Source organism: Monomorium pharaonis, chromosome 9 (genome assembly GCF_013373865.1).
Source record: "Monomorium pharaonis isolate MP-MQ-018 chromosome 9, ASM1337386v2, whole genome shotgun sequence".
Classification (NCBI taxonomy): domain Eukaryota; kingdom Metazoa; phylum Arthropoda; class Insecta; order Hymenoptera; family Formicidae; genus Monomorium; species Monomorium pharaonis.
This window is the reverse complement of record NC_050475.1, coordinates 18673953-18695940: the sequence shown is the minus strand read 5'-3', so window position 1 is coordinate 18695940 and position 21988 is coordinate 18673953. Positions and strand designations below refer to the sequence as shown.

Genomic DNA, 21988 nt, shown 5'->3' with positions numbered 1-21988 from the left:
GTAATTACAAAATGTCATGTAACGCGACAAGGAACGCCGACAGAAAGTTTATTGAAGCCGGAATCATGATTCGATACCGGCACGTACGATCGGTCCTCTTAAATGATACACCCGCTTATCCGTTTGGCGCGTTACACGCAAGGCAAATATCCGCAGGCGATTATGGCACTAAATCAGGCGTCTCTCTCTCTCTCTCTCTCTTTCGCGCGCGCGCGAGAAGGAAAAGGAGGGAAGGGAGAGTGGGAGCACAGACGACATGGAGGATGGAGCAATCTGAGGCGGCGCACGATCGCGCGAAAATTCACCGCGTCGGATGCGCCTTATCTCGGGCGAAGAACGTGCATATCTGCTAGGCGGTCAGATAAGGATGATCCACCACCTACGAAGCGCAAGCAGTCGGCGCAGAAAATTATGTGTGCCTCCGTAAAAGCGTCGCGCCCTCGTCCACAAACATTGCCGTCGAGTCCCTCAGTGATGGGAAACTCGTGAGACCGCACGAATGGGAGAAACGGAGAAAGAGAGAAAGAGGAAAACGATCAGATCTCGATTGATCTCTCTCTCTCTCTCTCTCTCTCTCTCTCTCTCTCTCTCTCTCTCTCTCTCTCTCTCTCTCTCTCTCATCCCCTTTTCGTGATTCTCGATTTTACACTCTTCGCGTCCGAACGAACGATAGGACGAGCTATTATTTTTCTATCAGCCATCGTCGAATTTTCGGGCGATTCCCGCATAAACACGCACGCATAAAGTTGCAAAGCGTAGGCCGCGACCGATTCGTCAATGTCGATAGCCGTTTATCGCGTTTATCGTGTCGCCGATAAATTACCAAAGGCAGCCAGATATAAGCGTTATGGTCCATTAACCGGAAACTCCGCCTAATGCCCATCTCCGCGTAACGTTAATTTCGACGCGCGCGTGCTGTACGCGGAAATGGGAAAAAAATGCAGTTTTATTACAAAGGTACAAAACCACTCGCCGGGGACAAGAAACGAATTTCAGCGCTTCGCTTCGGGCACTCGCCCCGTCCCTTTTTCGCAACCGGCCGGTAAACGTGCATTTTTCTCGTCGTAAAATTAACTCTCTTTTCCACGCTCTCTCTCTTTCTCTCTTTTACTTTCTTCCGCTCCCTGTCTCTCGCGGTCTATACTCTTTTCTATCCCGATGAAAAAGGTTATTCATATCAGGGGGCACGTACCCTTTTTCGCTGCAGATTACTTCAAAGCAAATATTCTCCGCTCGTTCAAAGGAGTTACGAGAATATAACTAAATCCGTCGAATTTTTGCGTCGTTAATGCAAGTTTAATGCAAGATTGTTGGCGATACGAGTAGAATGACGCGCAGAGAGAAAGAGAGAGAGAATTGATATGTACATTATTGTCCCTCCGCGCGAGTCTCTCGCAATCGCTACGTAGTAATTAAAATTATACTCTCGTATTGATACTCCCGCACGCAGGGAAATTAAAAATTTCGTTTTTAGTGTACCGCCAAATACAATACAATGTTATTTAAAAATAGTTGTTACTGTATGGCAAATTATTTTGTATACACGGTTATAATTCGGCGCGATTTTCTAATTTAAAGTTCGGAGAGTCAATGAGATGTAATTGGTACCTACGCTGAAAATAACTGCTCTGACATTTATTTAGAGAGTAACTACGCGCTCGCGCGCGGAACCCCTCGTGCCCGAAACCGCAATGTCCCCAAAATGACGGTACAATTTGACGCAAAACAAAATAATGGTAAGCAAGTTGTCGGAAATGACACCTGTAGCCAAATGATTTTACCCGGTGACTGCGAAGGGTGCGGATCGTATTTGCCTCCGGTTTACATCGGCTTAATGCCGCGTTGAATATTCGAAATAATAGTGACTCGCTGGCATAAACGTGGCCCTCGTACACGTAACGCGGTATCCATGTAAGCGTTTAGATTTACTGTTTCCACTAGCCGGCGACCGGCGAACATGGCTTTGCCCACCGTTGAGGCATTATATCTCTACTGAACAGAACGATTCGCCATATTGCATTTCACTGTCATTTGCTAAATATGTGCAAAGCCCAATAATGATCGTAAATCTACCGTTGAATGGTGCACTTGCCCATTTACACTTTTGCGGCTTGATTAGCAAAAATTCTGATATTTCCAAGAGTTCCTCAACTCAAAAATGCGTTCAACATCAATTTTACAACGTTTCCAGAAAAGTGAACTTCAAATTTGCTTTGGGAATTCACAAGTATAGATGGCTACAAATTTATTAAGGAGATATTCGCATATCATTTTTATATCCATTCGTAGAAATATTTCTAACATTATAAAAAAATACATTATAAAAAATAATTTGTTATTAATTGTTATTAATCTGCTCTATATTTCAAGATTCGAACTAGAAAATACCTGAAAAATAATATTCGACTTCTTAAAACCAAAAAGCGAGAAAATTCCCTAAAAAATTTTAATTAATAAACTTTCTATATATGTATCTACCTATACTTGACATCTAATTCAAGAAGAAAACCTATTCCTTTAACAACTTAATTGATCCCGTTTGCATCAAATACGAAGTCTTAGAGCCCCCTCGTAATCTCAACGGTCTTTACGCCATTGTCCCATAACACCCACGCCATTAACAAGTTTCGAGCTTCTTAGTCGCCGTCCACGACTCTCTAAAGCGTCGTGGTCCCGTAGCCACTTCAATCTACAAAGACGGTCCGTGGCCGTTTCGAAGCCGCCGCCAATTAAGTTAGTTACCAAATTCAAGAAGTCGAAAGAAGTGGTTTAACGCGATAAATAACAACAACGCGATGAATAATAACGGATATTTATTGGCGTATATACAAATTTCACGACTGGGAATCAAATAAACCGGAAAATCGAAATTGCTCGCACAATAAATCCACGAACGATCGAGCAATCTCTTTATAAATGGCTTCACGTCATTGCTATGTAGAAAAGCATGTGATATTTCTGTCGTACAGCAGAATAAAAATAAAGCCTCGAGATGTCATTAATGTGTCTTCCTATCAACGACATGACTGACAGAAATAGATAAATTGATTTAAACATCTTGAGAGAGAGAGAGAGAACCTCATATTCGGTAGAATTTATGCTCAGCTAGTAAGCTTATATTTATGTGGGTTAAAATTGACAAAATGTCCAAAGTAAATTAATTAGTACACCTCGCTTCTTTAGCCCTCCCTCGTGTCTTCGATATCTTTGAAACGATAGTTTCGCCGGTGCGCCCGCACGGAACGTTACCGCAGCTCGTGTCTTTACGACATTGTCTCGCGCCGGTGACCATTGGCGAGTTTCGGACTTCGCGGTCGCTGAAAGGAAAGTCAAAGACGGCCTCCCCCGGTGCGAGAAAGCCGCCAATTAAGTCAAAAGGGAGAAAGTACGCCTTGGCAAATTCCGGACGCGCGTACGCTCGTCCCGCTGCGGTTCGTTTGCCGTCGTCAGAGCGCGACCGAGAAAATACACTTTGACCTGGATCGGCGTCAGGGAGACGCGTACTCGGGGTGTCTCTTGTGTACTCGAAATCGAAGTTCGTGCCCGCGGTCGTCGGCTCCGGCAAACTCGAGAGATTGTGCCCGTTCCTTCGTACATGGATGGGGGCAGATTTGCTTCGATAGAGGGCCAAACAAGTTGAACGCTGCTGAACAACTTTCAAATAGGACAGTGAGCTCGCTCACCGCAGCATGGATTTGGCCGCACGCGCCGTTTTCAAAGGGACAACCCGCGCGACCGTGATAAAGAATTACATTTTCGTTATCCAGGAAAAGAGTCAAATTCGATTGCATTAAAAACGCAAAGAAATTTCACTCGTATAATGTGAATGGCGCGAGCACACATTTCGCTATCCATCACGTTGAAAACGGACATCGATAGAAGTGAGGACAGCTCTTTGTAAATTGATCGCGTTATTTTGAGAAATAACGTACGTGTATTTCTACATGTAACGAAAAGAGTCCTCATTGTCATTATAAGACGATCTGTTACCCCCGTACCGCGCGGGAGCTTAGCGGAGAAATAAACTCCACTGGTACAACCGCTGTACAAAAGCCTCTTAGCCCCCGGAGCTCGAGCAAGGGTGAAAGAGGACTAATTTGTCTATCCGCGCACAGTTGGGGGAGAACTGGTAGAAAAGAGCCGCAGTTATGGGTCACGCTTGGGTGTGCAATACATCCGGGAAACCACCCGGCCATTCGGAGGAACGCGAACGCCCCCACGCGCGTTGTTTCCACGATCATCATAATCCACCCCTCGACGTTGTTTTCGCGCAGATTCACGCGAGATTCTGAACGACCGAGGTGGATTAAGGATTTTTCGCTTGCCTCTTGTGGCCCGCACTACCGCTCGTCAGTGACAGAAAAAAAAGAATGACCCAATTCGGGGATTTTTCTGGTTTAGAGGCCGGCTTTTGCAGCTCGTTGGACAACAGTGAAAGCAGTAACGGTAGTCCATTCGTGCAAGGAATAGCTATAATAGTATTGTTCACCGCATTCGCGTAAAGTGACTCGCAAATATTCTTACACTATGTATTCTATTTTGTCGTATGTATATACTTAGTTTTTTACATTTCAATGTTCTTTCTTTTTCATTCCAATGTGTTAGTATGTTACTTTAAAGTGTTCAAAAAGTTCTTAGTAACATTTACAAATTATTCGCTAGTATTAAAAAAACAATACAGGTTTATATAAGTAAGCGAAAAATAAACGGTTTTTAAAAAAATTTTCTAAAATGTAAATTCTCTACTTTTAAACTTCATGAAGCTCAATCTTTGTCATGCTTCGATCCAAGATGTAAAGTTAACTACATCAAATTTCAAAAAAATTTTAATTTTAAAACTATATATGGAGCTAACAAAAATTATTTTTAATTATTTGAAACATTCTCTAAAAGGTTAAATCTTCCTTAAAATATTACTTTAAAATTACTTAAAAAATTTAGCGATTCTTTTTGTATCCAATTATCGTCATTTGAAATAATGGCTGGATTTTCATAAACGATTATGAAACATAAAAAATAAATCTTTAAACATTTAAATTCAAAAGCTGTCCAAGTTATTTTTACATTTCAATTTTTTACGTTAATGTTAGATATGAATAAACCCGTTAATTTACTGCAATATGTGATTATTTCATATCGCTTTTGTTCAAATAATGGAACATTTTCCTATTTCATATACATAATTCAAATGCCACGTATATTCGTATTAAAAATACAAAACCTTTTATATATATATATATATAAATGCGCCATGAATTATTAATTTTTCATTTAAAATGGACATTGTCTGAAAAGAGACAGTATATAAAATGTATGCGACCTCTATATTATAATTAGAAACCGTATTAACAAACTAAAAATTTTATGTAATAATTTTTTCGAAAAGTTGTTTAATTAGAAAAACTAAATTTATGTACAATGTTGCATCATATTTTTTTCATACACAGAATAACTATATGTAATACCCGATAATCAATTTAATTATTGGCAGAGCATTTTCGATAAAATAACTTACCACGCGATGCACCGAGAATGCACGACTGTGGCAGCAAAAAACAAGTCAGCACCAGTGGCCAATTCATCTTCGAATCTACAACAAAAAAGAAGTACCAGAGTCATTAGACAACACAGCCATTTAAGTGTTGTACTTGTGGCGATAACGTCGAAAGACATCGAAAAACAATATCGACCCAAAACACTTCGCCAAAAGTGTTGGAAATTCGCTATTCTTCGTCTTTTTCGCTAATGAAACACGCCGATTGTCTCCGAATAACTGTCAAAATAGCTTGTGCAAACAAGAGCCGAGCGCGACAATATCGGTTTTCCTCCACGGCTACTACGGCTTATCCCACCTTATCCCTCGCGAGAAATCCTGAGAAAAAACACACCCGGCGCAAATTAATGCGTGCTACACTCATTTCCAAACAACAACTCGAGAAAATTAGGGGAGCGTGTGGCTCCCCTACGTGTGTAATATTGATACGGAAGAATGTTCCTCCCGCGTTAATCCTTCTTTCGGTCAGTTATAACCCGATACCGATGGACGTGCCCGCGGCCACGTCACGAAGGGGAGATGGATCGTTCTCGGCGCGATAGAAATTCAGGAGGGGATCGATACGCCGGGTAATTCTTGTATCGGCCCCGAGAATAAGTAGCCCATTGACCTCACGGGCACGTACTGAAATTAGACCGGCCGTGTCGATAAAACGTAACCCAGACATTCCCCGTGTTAAAACATCGTCTCGCGCAGCTCTAATGTATTTCGAGTTCAATTTCGTCACGGCTTACTCGCGGATTCGCCTCGGATACGCGACAATAATATTCGGCCCGACCATCTAGCGCGCGCGCGTCCGTACATTTCACATGTCAAAGTCGAATCATGCTAATATCTGATAGATCCAGAATCCCGAGCCGCGCCCAATAAAAATACGCCGAGTAGCTTAGGGTGAAGAGACCCTTTATTCGCGTCCGTCAAGGGTCGTTTGGCGAGCGAGCATTTCGCTACCGACATTCCCTAACGGCCGGGGACGAAATCTAGCGCAATCTTACGAGACGGGGCTCACATTCCGCGCAAATTTTCGGAAACCGCATACCGCGCGCGATAAGAGGGTTCGTCATTGCGTCTGACGCAAGAAACTCTTTTGTGCAGCATTATTCCCCCGCTTCTCCAGATAAGTAAACTGATGCATGACAAGTGGCTTTTATTTATATTGTTTCAGCTCCTTGTCGACTTAACCGAGCAACAGTAACGTTTTCCCCGGTTCTGTTCTCTCGAGCTCGAGGCTTACCGACCTACCGAACATGGGATCGACGAGCCCCTGCTCGTGGATTCCCTAATACTCGCCGTGCGAATTAAACGCGAGAAGAAAGCGGGTTTCGCGGCCGCGGGGAAACGGGAGACTGGGAGGGAGTAACAATCGGAGCGAGAGATAAAGGGCGGGAAAGAACAAATTGCCTTCCCCGTTCGCGCGCGATAAGATGAATAGACGCGATACAACGTAAAAGGGATACGAGGTACCGCTGCGCGCCGCGATGAAGTATGCATGTAAACATGAAAACGTATATACGTCTTGTCATGTGCGATAAAGGTGCGAGATACAAGAGTGGCGCGCGTGCCGCCGCGACACTAAGCGTCCGATGCAAATTACAGGGGCGCGTCGGACAAATGAATTTACGTTTCCGTCAAGTGCCTACCCGCTCTTAGCGCGGATGGCACTCCCTCGTAATAATTCTTTCTTCGCTCGTCGATCCGGATATACGCGAAGCACGCTCTCGCTTCTTACAATAGCTCTCGACGTACGCCACCAGGTACGCCACAATAGTTTTCAACGTCGCCCTGTATGAATATTGCACAGTCAATGGGCGCATTCAGCGGAGACGACAATCGAGAGTAGCACTTGAGCAGCAATGCAACCCCGCTTCCGCTGAATATCTCAGAGTATACACCGATCCGTATTCAATTGCTACTCAACTGTTGTCTCCGCTGAATTCGCCCAGTGTAAACATGAAATGAGATTTGGTCAGCTGTGTTTAGCCCTCCCGCGCGTATAATGGGAATATTATGGGCGCGGGATTCTAATGCGTATATTGGTGCCGGGGATCGATCGTCTCGAAATCGCCGCGGGCGATTAAAGTGTCGCATAAAAAGGTTATAAAATCGTGCTCGTAGACTGGATTATTCTTCCTTTTCCGTTGTACGTAAAATATGAGACACGCCGTAAGGTCAATCGTGAAACGAAAAGCGGATAGTACGAGCTCTGTGAGAATCTTAAGAATTCACGGGGCGAATAAAAGCGCTCGTCGCCTCTCGCCATCCTGTTTACCTTCATCGCCTTTCGCACCTTGGCGAGAGTCTGATATTCAGGGAGTCGCTCCTTTTCGCGTTTTTTTCATTAGAGACTTCTTATTTAAAAAATGCCTTTCCCCGCACGATTATTAAAATGGCCTTTTCAATACGGCATTTAATTCGTTTCGTGTACCTTCTCTCTATTTACTCGGTCAGCAATTGTCTCTGCGATTAGCTAATTTGCGTCACAAGGATTACCGAATAATCGAATACTCGTTGTATAATTAGGAGCCGTAATTAATTAAACGCTAATATTTCATATGTCGGGTGATTAAGTGCCGCGCCCCCATCGGCTTCCACCGCAAACGCGGCTCTCATTTGTAATTATCAAGGGTTGACGGACGGATGAGATCGCTCTTCATCGCGAGACGCGGGATTCTCAAATGAAATCCCGGGGTAACTTAGTCGGCATTAACATCGGGGAGGGAGAAACGTGTGGCGTAAATAAAGAATCCCGGCGTTATTCCTTCCTTCCTGCGTCTCTCTCGCGCATCGAGAGATCGGCGATCCGTCCCTGCTTCTCTTCCCTCGCCGCACTGCGACGATCTCCCGCGAACACAGAGAGGGCAACTAATATATCCGCGCGTGGGAGCCTCTATTTTTCTTTATTAGCTAGTTGCGGCGTGCAACAATGCGCGCGCGCGCGTGCGGTGTCAATGGCGCTGCAGGGCTGGCTTTTCGCAAACCCGTCGGCCGACCTTCGCTGAAACCGAGAGCCGGGCCGCGCGCTCGGGGGATGTGCGACCGAGGTACATCTGCGGATTCCCGCAGAATATCATCGTCGCCCGCGCGCGCGAACAAAGGGAAACGGGAGATAGCGGCAGGGATCGAGTACAAGGGTGGATGCGGGGTCGGCGAGGGGGAAGGAAAAAGGAGAGAAGTGGAAGCGAGACGGCGAGAGCAGCCTCGACGGAAGGATACGAAAGAGGGGGTGCATCGCCTCGGGCATCGTCTCTCTTCGTGCTCCGGTTCTCTCTTATGTCCTCTATCCCGGATCCTTACCTCTTCCAGCCGCATCGTTGCACCCTCCGTGCTCTCGGCAAGCTCTCCCCCCCTCCCCCTCGGCCCTCGCCTCCCTCGGCCGTCCCGGAACTCCTCTAAATAGCCATGTGACGCTACCAGCCACCGTATTACATTCCATATACACACCGGCGCTGAACGACGCGCGCGCGTCATCGGTGTGTCTTCCGGTGACGCACACGCGCGGATCCCGGGGAACGCTCGCTCAGAAACCATCAGAGTTCCCGATCTCCTGATGGCGTTTCTGCGAGCCCGCGCGCGAAGAAACGACCGTGTCGTAGGTTGCGTTGTAGATCGTTCCACGTGTTTCGTTGGCGTGCGGTTTTTCATCCGCGCCGCCCACCTATCCGCGGCTTACGGCGTTTCTTCAGCCGCCATCACTTTCTCTGCCGAATGAACGCGCGTAGTTGTTGAGTTTTATGGTCGCGACAAAGGGTGATCGCGACAATCACCGGTTGTTCGCGGAAAGAATTCGAGAGAAACGCTGAAAATTTGAAAGGAAAACGACGCTCTGCTCGTCGACAACCGATCATTATTTCGGAATAACAATAGCGCGATCATTATTACGCTATAATAATAGCGAGATTATATATTTATGTTAGGAGACTACATAGGGGAGGCACATCTGGTGGCAAATTCAAGGGATGTTCGATTATTGATGCATCACATTCAATTTATTCGAGACTATTACGCCATATTAAACCATACCGTTATTTACTCAGTGCAATATTAACTTGCCACGAGTTTACTAATTGCGTTAATAATGTATTCTTCAATTACGCCGAAAGAACAATTACACACATAATATTTGCATATGCTAATTAAGTTTGTTTCTATTAACCAGATGTCTAGTCGCGGATTGCATTACAGAAATTTATTTTTGTTTTAAACAAAAAGAGAGAACATATAATTTCAAAGATATTCGAAATTACATCATTCATCGCAAAAATTCAAAATTTTTTAAATTTCAAGAATAAAAATCTTTAAAATGTCATTAGATTAAATTCAACAGGCATAATATTGGAAAACAATCTAAAGTTATTTCCAAATTGATTTATTTTTAGATTTTATTGCATAAATTTGTGTAATTAGTTTTTCATTGAAGAGATATGCGGGATAACTGTACGAAATTACTGCAATTAAATATATTCATTTTCGAGAAAATATCTGAAATCAATTAATGCAAAATTGTTGCGTATAAGATAACGTTATTTTATGTAAAAGACATAAATGATGACATAATTATAATTTCATTTAGATGAAATAATTATCAATGCAATGCTATAGCAGTATCTGATGTTACCGTTTCGAGATATCGCCTTTCATACAAATGTTATTGTCACTTATATTAACGTAACTATGTGAAAATTAATACAAGCAATTATGCAAGTGTGCTCGCATTTTAATTACTAAAGTGATGGTAAAAGAAAATTTTGAAAACGTCAAATTTTATCATCACGCGACCATAGACGGGAAGAAGGATGATGCGATGGTTTAGCGGTTTAACGCACGTTATTTAAATCACGGACTGCTTTCACAAATATAACATTTTTTTATTTACATAAAATAAGCTCTGTGTATGGTTGAAATTTTCATATACAATACTATGTATATTTTTTTTTCATTGATTCTATAGCAGAATTTATAAAAATGTACGTGACGCGTTTTTGTATGCCGCGTCACAAACGAATTGCAACCTCGCTTAAATTCGCAGATCCAAACAAATTGCACAATTGTTTGTATTATTTTATTCTGTAGCTTCCCTTCTTTTTACTCCCCCTCTCGTTCTTTCCTTTTCCCACGTACGGTTCTCGAGACACTCATTAGCGCCCATTCTATTTGTATCCAATCTACACCATTAAGATGAGCAGGTTAATAATCTCGATGCATTATCTCGAGGTTCCACAATCCGCCGGCTGATATTCAGCGTTCAATTACATCGTTACATTTGCCGCCCCCGTAAATGCAAACAAATAATTCGATCATGTCGATGCGTACGTACAGGAGGAGGGGAGAGGGGTAGCACTTGTGTCCTGGGCCCTTCGGGTGCACAGTAGTACTCACTACGTCCATCGCGACTCGTAATCGAATAAAGTGCAACTGTTTACGGGTAATTCTCGTACAACGTTTAACCGGTAATTCGAGCTAATACCGCATTAACAAATAATACCGTGTCAACGAGCGAGAGAGAGACAGAGTGGAAGAGAGAGAGGAAAGAGAGAAACGAGATAGAGGCGGAGAACACAAGTGGGAGAACCATGGATGAGGGAGCGAGTTTAATTTGCAGATAATTAGCTCGCCGGCTACTGAGCTCCATTGGAAGCGAATTGTAGCAAGACCTCGCTGCGCCGATGAAAAATTATAGTCGCGGAATATCGCCGAACGGATTTGATAAACAAGGAGCGAGATTCTGTTTTATTTTTCTACGCGAGAGTGAAATCGTGCGCGAGCACGAAACCCCGGACAAAATTCTTATTCCGTATGTATGAATTTTTCCCCGAAAATTTCGTTCCGCGCGCAAAACTGAGTATATGTCGAAATTACACGCCGTCGGAATTAATAACTTTTTACTCGGCATTTATACGATTGGCGATTCGGAGCCACGGCCGAATTTCATTAGCAATCGAAAAACAGCGCAATGTATACGTACACATACGCGTATATACATACATATATATACATACATACATACATACATACATATATATATATATATATATATATATATATATATATATATATATAAAATATATATACAGCTCAGTTTCGAGCGTGCATTAATTCTAACGGCACCGTGCCCGTAATAATCTGACGTCACGTTTCGGATCGTATCGCTGCATCACACTGCATCCGGAATTTACATTGCGTGGCAAACACCGTGAGATTTTCGCGATGGAACACGTCGTAAAAAATGAATTATAGCTTGCGGCCGATGCGATCGTAAAATGGTGCCCGTTGGATTGATGCGAAAGTTTCGAAATTTTATATTTGTGTTTAATTTTAAAATAATCACATACACATATATTTTTCATATATCTAAAACTAATATCACTTTTTTCCTCAATTATATCATTGCTGTCGCGCTTCTTTTCTTTCTCCTGTTTATATACTATCGTGTACATTGGCCTTAACTAGGAATTTCTTTCATCCTGAAACATCGTCCTCGATACAAGCACATAATACTTTACCGTACACTCGTCCAACGAAATACATAGGCGGAAGCGAGTGTGGGTCGTGCCGCGGTATCATACCCCGACATATATGCGGGCTGTACAGATTGAAATCCGCCCATCGATCGAGACGGCGAATTCCACGATACGGCCCGGTGGCACGTACGAAAAGACAGGAACGGCGCCGCGAACAGAAATACCAGAGTGTCATGGGAATCCTACATTTTTTCTCATCCGATATAGAACATAGCGAGAGACAGAGAGAGAGAGAGAGAGAGAAAGAGAGAGAATGTGTATGTGTATGGAGAGGAGAGAGAGAGAGGGAGCAAAAGATAGAAAGAGACACGATCGGATATTCAATTAATCTTCACCGGAAATCGATTTAAGCGACACGCGGTACGCGCTCGCGCGCTTATATTCCTGAAAGTATATTTTTCTCCCGTGTAATATCGGGAAATCGCGCAGAGACCGGCGGGATGAGCCGATGCTTCGAAGCTGTAACGTCCGATTAATTCCGCGGACACCCGCGGAGATAAAACGCTCCGAGAATCGGGAACGCGTGCGCGTGTCTACGTCCGGTGTGTTTCGCTACTCTGAATGCTCCGGGCGCGACGCGACGGCGAGAACAACGCGCACACAGACGAACAGACGTAAAATATATTGTATACCGTAATAACGACTGCCCCTCACACTCCTGATGCTTCTCTCTTTCTACACACACACACACACACACACACACGCACACGCACACACACACATATATATATATACACATCGAAGCGGGGTAATGCAAAAAAAAAAGGAAAATAAAGAATATGCGGGATACTTTATGAAAAAAGTTCGTGGAAGGCTGTGTGTGTGTGTGTGTGTGTATATGGCGACTGTGTGCCATCGCACAACTTCAAATTTGCGGCGAGATTCGGCCGCCGTCATAAGCCGCCGACGACGGGATGATGACGGGCATTAGAGACGAGCGACGGACACCGTGGCGCAATAAAACGGAGATGGACGAGGAAGACGAGAGCCAAGGAATATGTTGCGACGGCCGGAGGTTGTTTCCTCAATCGCTAACCGTAAAAGGGCCATTTTTCATTATCGGTTTCTGATATAACGATTACTATTGAGCCACGATCAGTGTACGTTACACACGCTCATAGAAACTACTAGCGCTTATTATTGTACTTTCCGCGATATTTGCGTACACGTACCGGTGTGCACAGGTCCAAAATGGCCACAATGGATACGTCCGGGTGTAATTTCGTCGAGGGAGGCAATATAAAAGGCAGTGAATAAAACATGTTATTTGATAATCTATTATGCTTATTGTACCCTACATAACGAATACTAAATATCGACTTTATAGAACAAGCACTATGCGAATCAGCTATATATGAACTGTACTCGTTGGCTTTAATGAGATAACTTTGAAAAATAAAAGCGTGCGGTTTAATTTCGCGAATATAAGAGATTGATTGGTGAATACAATTGCATGTTACTTCTTCTTTGGCTTTGTTAAAAGTTGAAAAAATCCGGAATTACTTTCATTAATCTTTTATTGCGTCATTAATTATATTATTAATAAGAGTTATTTTGATGAAAGCATAATCACATATTTACGATAATTAAGATTTCTTCATTAAGAAAATACAGTTAGCAATTATCGACTCTTAACTAACAATAAGTTAAGGTGTTTGCAAACATAAATAATTGCGGCTACAATATTTAGTGTTGCAGCGAATGAGTAGTGCGAATGCATAATAGAGTCCGGCCGCTTTTTTTTTCTTCTCCTTCTTCTCGACGTTTTCTCCCGGTGTCTCGTGTCGTGAAGAGCGACTGAAGAGATTAAGATAATATCTGAATCTTATGTCTCATTCTTCCAGCTTCCTTTAATCTCGGTTTAAACTGCACGGCTTTCTGTTAAAACACTCGATTTCAGAGTCTTAAGCTCTTTTAATCCATAAGAGGACATTACTCGTCGATTAATTCCATTAAATGCTTAATTCTTTTCTCCCCAAAGTCCGTTAAATACTTTGGTACTTAGGCGAAAATTCGATCCGATAAGACTTTTAAAAACCATGCATATGCAGCGCGTTTTTGGAACGAATACGCCGAGATGAGCATTAAGGTTTCATTCACCGTTTGATTAATAAATCACCATTCAATTATAATTTCTTTTTAGACTTCTCGTCCGCGCAGTAAACTTTTATATTGCGTGTGATCTCAGCTCTCTTAAGTATACATAAGAACATTATAAACTTGATATGTATCAAAGTTATAAAAAAAATATAAATTTTCCCATTATTAGATTACCAAAATATGATATCATAGTTATTTTTAACAAAATATAATAAATGTTTCAGTTTACGTGCAAAAGTACTCTGTAAGGTGTTATTGATCAACTTTGTTCGCTTATCGTGACCTGGATTTCGTGTTAGATTCTTTGGCTCTAATTAATTAATTGCCAGAATAAGCTATTAAAATATCGTATGACAGAGCGTATGCGCAATACTCTGTACTGTAATGTACTAACAATAATAACAAACAGTAATAAAACAATCGGAAATGAAGCTAACGCGCACTTTGTTTTAGTCATATCATCGAATTTCATCCAAAACGTTGTATTGATCCTGAATATTATTATGTCGCACATATAACAAAAAGCACGGTCTGCATAATATTTATTCGAGATATCGATGAAAATCCATAATATAACAGATCTCATCTGCTTGGCTGATGTAAATGGTTCAAATGTCGCCGTACGTACGTTAAATAAAAACTGCATAAAAACTATTAAACATTTCAAGCGAATGTAAATAGCATGAGACAAGCGCTATTGGAAAAGTTGAAATAAAATTGTCTCGCGTGAAAGAAATGTGCAACTGTGAAAGAGAAATTTTAGCTTTACTATCTTAATATTTTAATTAGTGACTAGAGAGGAAAAAAAAAGAGTGAATGTCTGCGGTGACGGTGCCCGCAAGACGAACTTCGTATGATTAATTTAGTCACCTATTATCGGAGATCGATCGCGAATTTGAATAATCCCGATACATATTCTCCATTTAATTACCTGGAACGCGCACCCGCAGCTTTAATTCACGGATTGCCCCGCGTTTAAAGTCGCGCATAGGCGCGCGCGGCGCGTTTCGCGGGGGAGTATTTTTACGTGCCTGAAGTTTCCTACGTGGCTCGATTTGTCAACCGGAACTTTCGCACGTCCTTTTGTACCTTTATTCGCCATTGTGCTCGTTTTCTCCCGCGACGCTTTGTATTCGCGTAGCGTGGCTATGCACACGAAACAAATCAGAGCGGCGCTAATGCGCGCCGAAGGCTCGCCGAATTTTTCCGTCGTGCGATGAGCGCGATACATATACGTACTTTTTCTTTCTCCCTGCGGAGAGAAAATCGGTAGAACTCGAAAGATCGCCAGAAATGTGTTGCACGGAGACGAGCGCCACACGCCGCCAGTAGTTCGCGTATGTAGCTCGAGATAATGGCCCCGGCAATGATTTATTACCAGCGTAGCCATTGTAATGCTCCGAATTACCGTTAACTCGTACAACCATCTGCCCACGAACGTTCTCCCATATAATTCTCATGTAGCGAGCGTATTTGCCAATAAAAATAAACCGCGGAAGTTAAGCTAAACTAATTTGTTGTAAACTTGATTTTTTATGTCTCTCGAATTAATGTAATAGAGCGCCAGATAATCGAGCATACATGAAATAACGTTTAAAAAAAAAAAAGCTCCACGAAGAATTGAATTGCCCGGCGGAAAAGGTACAGGCATCGAGAGTTTCTTTTTCTGCGTACCCTTCTTGTGTCTCTCCTTCCTAGTTCCCCTTCGTACACGGATCTCACCCTCGCCTGCATGCTCGCCGTGCGCATATGTACCCACGTATACATTATAGATTCTGCAGTCAACGGGTTAACAATACCGTGCTCTGACAAGGGCGATACATCGGTGCAAAGATAAGGTTGACCGGCGGGGTGATTTATTATCGTCGTCGTTCCATCGCAATAAATCGATTCGCCATTGACGAATAATCGTAAGCACCTCGCCGGCGTCACGGGAGTGAGTTGGGCGGACAAAGGAACAAGAGACGCGCCCCCTCCTCCCTTTCCCCAGCTCCGCTGGAAAATCGTAATTGAGCGCCGGAGACCTCATCGCCGGTATCCGCGCGCCGCGCCGGTATCAATTATCGCGCGGTATTCGCGCAAGGAAATTATCGCGCGACGGATAATAGTTAATTTGCTGAAAGTGCGATCGTATCGATCCGCCGATTTATATTCCCGATACACGGACGGGAGGGAGGGGGGAGGGGAGGAGAGGAGAAGGGGGTCACAATGAAGTAACGGATTGGAGAAACTTCCTTTATGCTTCGCGCTGTGTGCGCGTGAACGCCAATACGAAATTGGAGTATTATGGAGCCCCGGCCTAGCGCATAATTATTCCTGCGCGGCACGTCATGATGCAGCAATTGAATAGCAATCGAATTGCGCCGGGATTACATGACCTGTGTATTAAACGTATCGGCAAAATAGAGAGGGCCGACAGCCGCCGGAACTTTGCCGGCGCGACATTTATTCGGTTAAAATACAACTACGAGCGAATGGGGGCTTTTACATAGCTCCATTTAGCACTGTCCTATTTAACATGTAAAGCAGCGATAAACTAAATCACTCGATAGTTCTTCTTATTCTCGCACCGGAGATTATACTCATACGTTTATTTGACACGCGATACGCGCGCGAGCAAATGAGCGGCGCGTCCTGACACGAGATCAAAAGAGGTATTAGGAATATATTATCAAGATAATTTTAGCAAAAGGTGACATATATGTTATTAAAATCTTAGCATGTATTTAAATTTCACAAGATCACTGTTAATTTTACCTGCGTTTAGACAACTGATCTCTCTGCGACGTTTCAATTATGATTCCTCGCATATATTTTAATATATACCTACATCTGGACCTTATTTCTATCTTACAACAGCTGAATTTTTAATATCTGTAATAATGTCATTTAATCATTTTTCGACAATGGCCGAGTTTACTACTATTTATTTCTTCAATTCATTAAAAAATCATCTTTATACTTTCATCAATTTTACTTAGACAAAAAAACTAAATAACAGAGTTAAATTTTTGTAAGAATATATGAAATTTTTACTCTATATATGCAGATAATTTTTATGTACATCAAGGCATTTTGAAAAATAATGTGACGTAACAAATCAGTCATTCGATGTATCTGTCATAATATACCATGTATAAAACTCTAAATTTTTTTCTTGTAAACTGCACGAGTAAAATGTGAAATTTTTATGTACTATATGAGTTTTACTTTAAATAACATTCTATATAATTTCTAAACGGTTATTTTGAGTTTCCAATCACACCTCCTTAAATCAGGGATAAAGTGTCGCGCGGGTGCAGCGAGAGAGCGTATAATTTTCAGGAAGAAAGTTTGCAACGCGTTCGTACACGAGGTATAATGCAGGCGTGCGGGGCGCGGTTAATCAAAGAATTAATCAATCGTGTCACGAATTGATCAATGTCGGACGCGGTATATTCTCATTGCAGACAGGAGGGGCCCGTCTGATCGATGTGAACTAATTTGCCGTGTCTCCCGACGTGACAGACCTGAGAGTCTATCTCCAGTCTATCTCCAAGTAATACCAGGATTAAGGATGAGCAACTTCGGGACGAGAGGTGCAGGCTCGGGGAAACTTCCTTCCTTCCTTCCGTCTCGCCTTTACGTTTGTCACGTCGCGCGAATTCAAGAAAATGTATGCGGTTGACGTGAGAAATGAGAAAATTGGCGATTGCACGCGTATCCGGCCTCTACGTTTCAGCGCCGCGATCGAGAGCGGTGGCGTAAACGGCGCCGCGGGACTCATCGAGCGTCGTCGCTCGTAAAAATCCAATAAAATTATTCACCCCCGTGTCATATATATCGCTGTCGAACAGCTATGTAAGCTAATGACACGTTTCGCGTCATAAGCAATTTAGGCACCGCGATTTTCTTATGGTAAATAGCAAAGAGAAGAGAGAGAGAGAGAGAGAGAAGGTGGAATAGCAAATTCGCGTACATCGAACGATCGATAGCGTTCCTTCGCGAGAGCGGATACAGCCCGTACGCGAAAGGCAGCTGATCACCTACGCGTAAAGATAGAAAGCGAGCGGATAGGACGCGAGCGTGTCACGCACGAATGAGGTGACACACACCCGCAGAATCGCCCGTCCCCGTGATCTATCGCATCTATCAAATTGCCGTTCTTCCGCGTGGCCAAGGAAAGCATTTCGTTATCCTCCTATATGTTATCGTACGTACGCATTACGCGGCATCCCCGGCGCGCCGGGATAGTTGATCAAGGTATTTATTGACGGTGAGAGAGTGAGACACGCCACGCGATATGGTAATTCGGCCACGCGTCGGGAGGACGCTCTCTATTCACGCATGCACGACACACTTCTCGGGGATGGACACTCTCTATTCGCCGCAGAGGGTGAGTGAAAGTGAGGTGTGTTGCCGATGTCCGTGCGTCCGTCCCGGCACGGGCGGCTCGGTATTTCTCCTATGTGTTGCGCGAGATACAATACGCACCCTGTGCCTGTGTCGGTTCACAGATGCATTCGCGCTCCTCTCCGGTCGCACGGCCGACCACGATGTTGGTACGTTGCACGTGTAGTTCGCATGGGGACGCTTGTCCAACCCGAGCGAGCGAGCGCGCGCGCGAGGGTCGGCGAGGAGACGAATCCCTACGCGCGGCGAGGATTCGCGGGGAACGGGGGCTAAGCGGGGAGAATCAGCGAGGTACACAAAGTCCTCTCCAGCACACAAAGCGAGAAGAGGAGCGGCGGCGGCGGCGGCGGACGGTAGCCAACCAGCAGGCAGGACCGGGAGTATGGGAGATGCAGCTCGTGTTCATAACGCGACCCCGTATCGGCTGATCCAATTTGACTCCCTCTGACACGGTGTACACCGTGGGGTACCTATCCGCGATAACGCCTAATCCCTAATGCCCGGACCTAAGCCTTTGGAGACGGGCGATTCAACCCGGCGGCAGTCCACCGCGGCGGAAACTTCCACCGACGTATGTAGGTCGATCTCTTAACGATGACATTCTGATCACGAAAACGTGGATTGAAATTTTAATGGGCCGCGATGGCTCGCTATGTATAATAAATCCGCGAACTTATTCTTTCTCCCGCAGGAGAAAGAATGCACGTTTAAATCTGCAAATTATTTATTTGCTGAGAGATAAATTTAAGATCCTCTAATGTATTAAAGGGGAAAAAAAACAATTTCTCGCGCGTGCGAGGAATAATAAAGCTTAGACATTCTTTTTTAAAAATCGACTGGGTTCTACGAGTTCACTTTAACACGACATATTCCGGTCTGGTGTATGAAATGAAACGAAATACCTCGTCGGCCCGAAACGGATGCGGAAATTAGATGTATGCGCGCGAGTGGCTTCTGTGGCGCGCGGGAGACACTGATTTGTGGCACACGTGTTCGCGTTCCTCGACGAATTAACGCCCGGGGATATCGGCAGGAAAGTATTTGCAAGCGCTTGCGTGCGGGGCACCAATGTGCCGCTTCTTTCTCGAAGTGATGCCAGCCCGAGAGAACAACCTGACCCGACCGGCAGCGCGAGCAACCGGAGCAGCACAGAGGGAAGCTTTTGAGGGTCTACAAATGATATCAATATGTATCCATTAAGCCCTCCCTCCCTCCCTCCCTCTGTCCCGTCGTCGTCCCGCCGCCCGCCGTTCAACCATCTCCCGGTCGAAGTAATGTTTTGGGGTTGCGGTTGCCATGCGACCGGGTTACGCTCCGCCAGAACAACGGGACGGAAGTGATCGCGATCGACCAGCAGACAACACTTACGAGGGCCTCCTCCTTGTATCCATTGCCCCCGTTTCTACGATCCTCCTCCCCCTCGATATCTCCCCGCGTCTCGGTTGCTAACGCGAGCTTTCCCTGCGGCCGAGGATCATCCCTGATGAGAGATACTTCGTTCCTGACCTCGCGCGTAATCCCTATTTTTCCCGCCGAGTCTTACCATCGATCTTCATCTGCGAAATCCGACGACGGTCGGAGAACCGTCGTCGATTTGTCTCAACTTAATTTTGTCACATGTGCGCGGCGGCGCATCAGATCGACGACGTCACTTCACCGTCTGTCGCCGATAAAGTTTCATTCGGAGGGCAAGATTGATCGTCCCTTCGACGCGTCGCGCCCCGACGATTCTTGCGGCCCGGGCTTTCGCGGTACAAGAAACGGTACGTCGACTTTTCATATGCTAAGCACACGGTTTTTTTTCCATTGCGAGCAGAGGAGGAGCGCGCGACAAACGAACAATGACGATTGTTTATATTTCAAATTTTGTCCTCTTTGCGACGAGGCCGCGCGTCCTCTTGGCACTCGCCGAACCACTTTGTCATCTCTTTGTTCGAGAGCTTCCGTCCCGCGTGCATTTTTAGCCCCCAAAACCAAATGAACTGCAAGTCCAGTTTGTTTTAAACATTTGTTTCGTACAGCCTGTCGGTATATTTCGGATATTTTCATTTTATATGCTTTCAAACGAGGCACTGTTATTTTCATGTTGTTTCACGCAGTGTTTTTTAACATTTATAGCTCCAAGGCATCATAGGCAGTCGCAGCGTACGCGGTTATGAATTGATAAAATGTCATTTTCACAGACATTGTTTGCCACTGTTAGCATCGAAGAAATTTGAAACGGTTTTTTGCGCATACATATAAAAATATGTATGATCTGCCATTTGTTGCGGCCCGACGTACGAAGCCCGCCGCTTTCCCGGGGAGGCTGTAAAGCTTAATTATGCAAAACCGTATCAAAATGAAAAGGGGCGCGTGACGTAACGCGGACGCGGGCAACGGGAAAGTTAGATTTCGCGGTAAAAAAGCTTCGCGTGTCCGCAGATTAATGACCGTAACTCGCGGCAATAAATAGCCGGCGGTTAATGAAGACGCACGCGGACGAGGAGTCGCTTTGTTCGCGCGCATAAATTTGCTAATGCAAACGCAATTATCTTGGATTCGATCGCGCGCTCTATGCTTCAATTACGCTAATTCGTAACGCATCGACGTGCTGGCTGACTGGTTGGCTGGCTGGCTGGCGCAAAAAGGTAAGAGGGAAACAACGCGTAAACCTACGAATTATAGTCGGTAGCGACACATTCCCTGTTGGAAAGATTAAGCGCTTTCTTCGCTCGTAACACTTGTCATTTTGAGCACAAGATACCGAAAAACGAGTAGACGATAATTGCTGCCAAACCAAGAGTGAAAGAGAAAGAGAGCGAAGAAGGGAAGGTAGGGAGAGAGCAAGGGAGAGAAAAAAGTAGAGCTTCGCCGCGCGGTTATGCAAAAGCAGACCGGCGGAGTTCACGAGCCCCCCCCCCCCTAAGCTTTTAGCGAAATTGCTTTTACTAACTGATTACATAACGTAATAAAGGTTATTTTTACGTGGATCCGTTCCACGATCTCCGGAAAGCTCGCCCGGCGGCGATGTGTCATTGGCGCGGGCGGAGGGAATCCCTAGTAAGAAACGCTAAATCTCGACGCTGGCGATCTTCAGTTGTTTCTCGTTAGCAGCATCTTTTCCGCGTTTTCGAGAGCTTACCCCGAGCACCGGGGTTTCGGCCCTTATTCCACCGAGTTTTCCCAGACACTCGAATTACACGTCGGAAATTCCGAGAATTTAATTCGCGCGAGAGAACGTGTAAAATAAGATTTAAAAAAATTAAATACACCTGTCCGAACGTGAGAACTCAACGGCCTTATTTTTTTTTTTCAGTTAACCGTATTCTTTCGCGGGCGCAACGTTTCTCCTCCTCCCCCCTCACCCCCGACACACGTCCTCCGGGAAACGCGCGGCGCGCGGCGAAAAATGACGCGCGAGCAGGTACACGGGAGCTCGGTG

The 21988-nt window shown here is 44.4% G+C and overlaps 1 protein-coding gene across 2 annotated transcripts in view; it reads right to left on the bottom strand.

The window, feature by feature from the left end:
- LOC105834915 overlaps positions 1-21988 on the bottom strand; it is a 245647-nt gene that overhangs the window by 116635 nt on the left and 107024 nt on the right. For both annotated transcript variants that reach the window (XM_036292371.1, XM_028193061.2), the window contains one exon: positions 5516-5590. In XM_036292371.1, coding sequence (XP_036148264.1) covers positions 5516-5590 — 75 coding nt within the window. The remainder of the gene's footprint in view (positions 1-5515; positions 5591-21988) is intronic.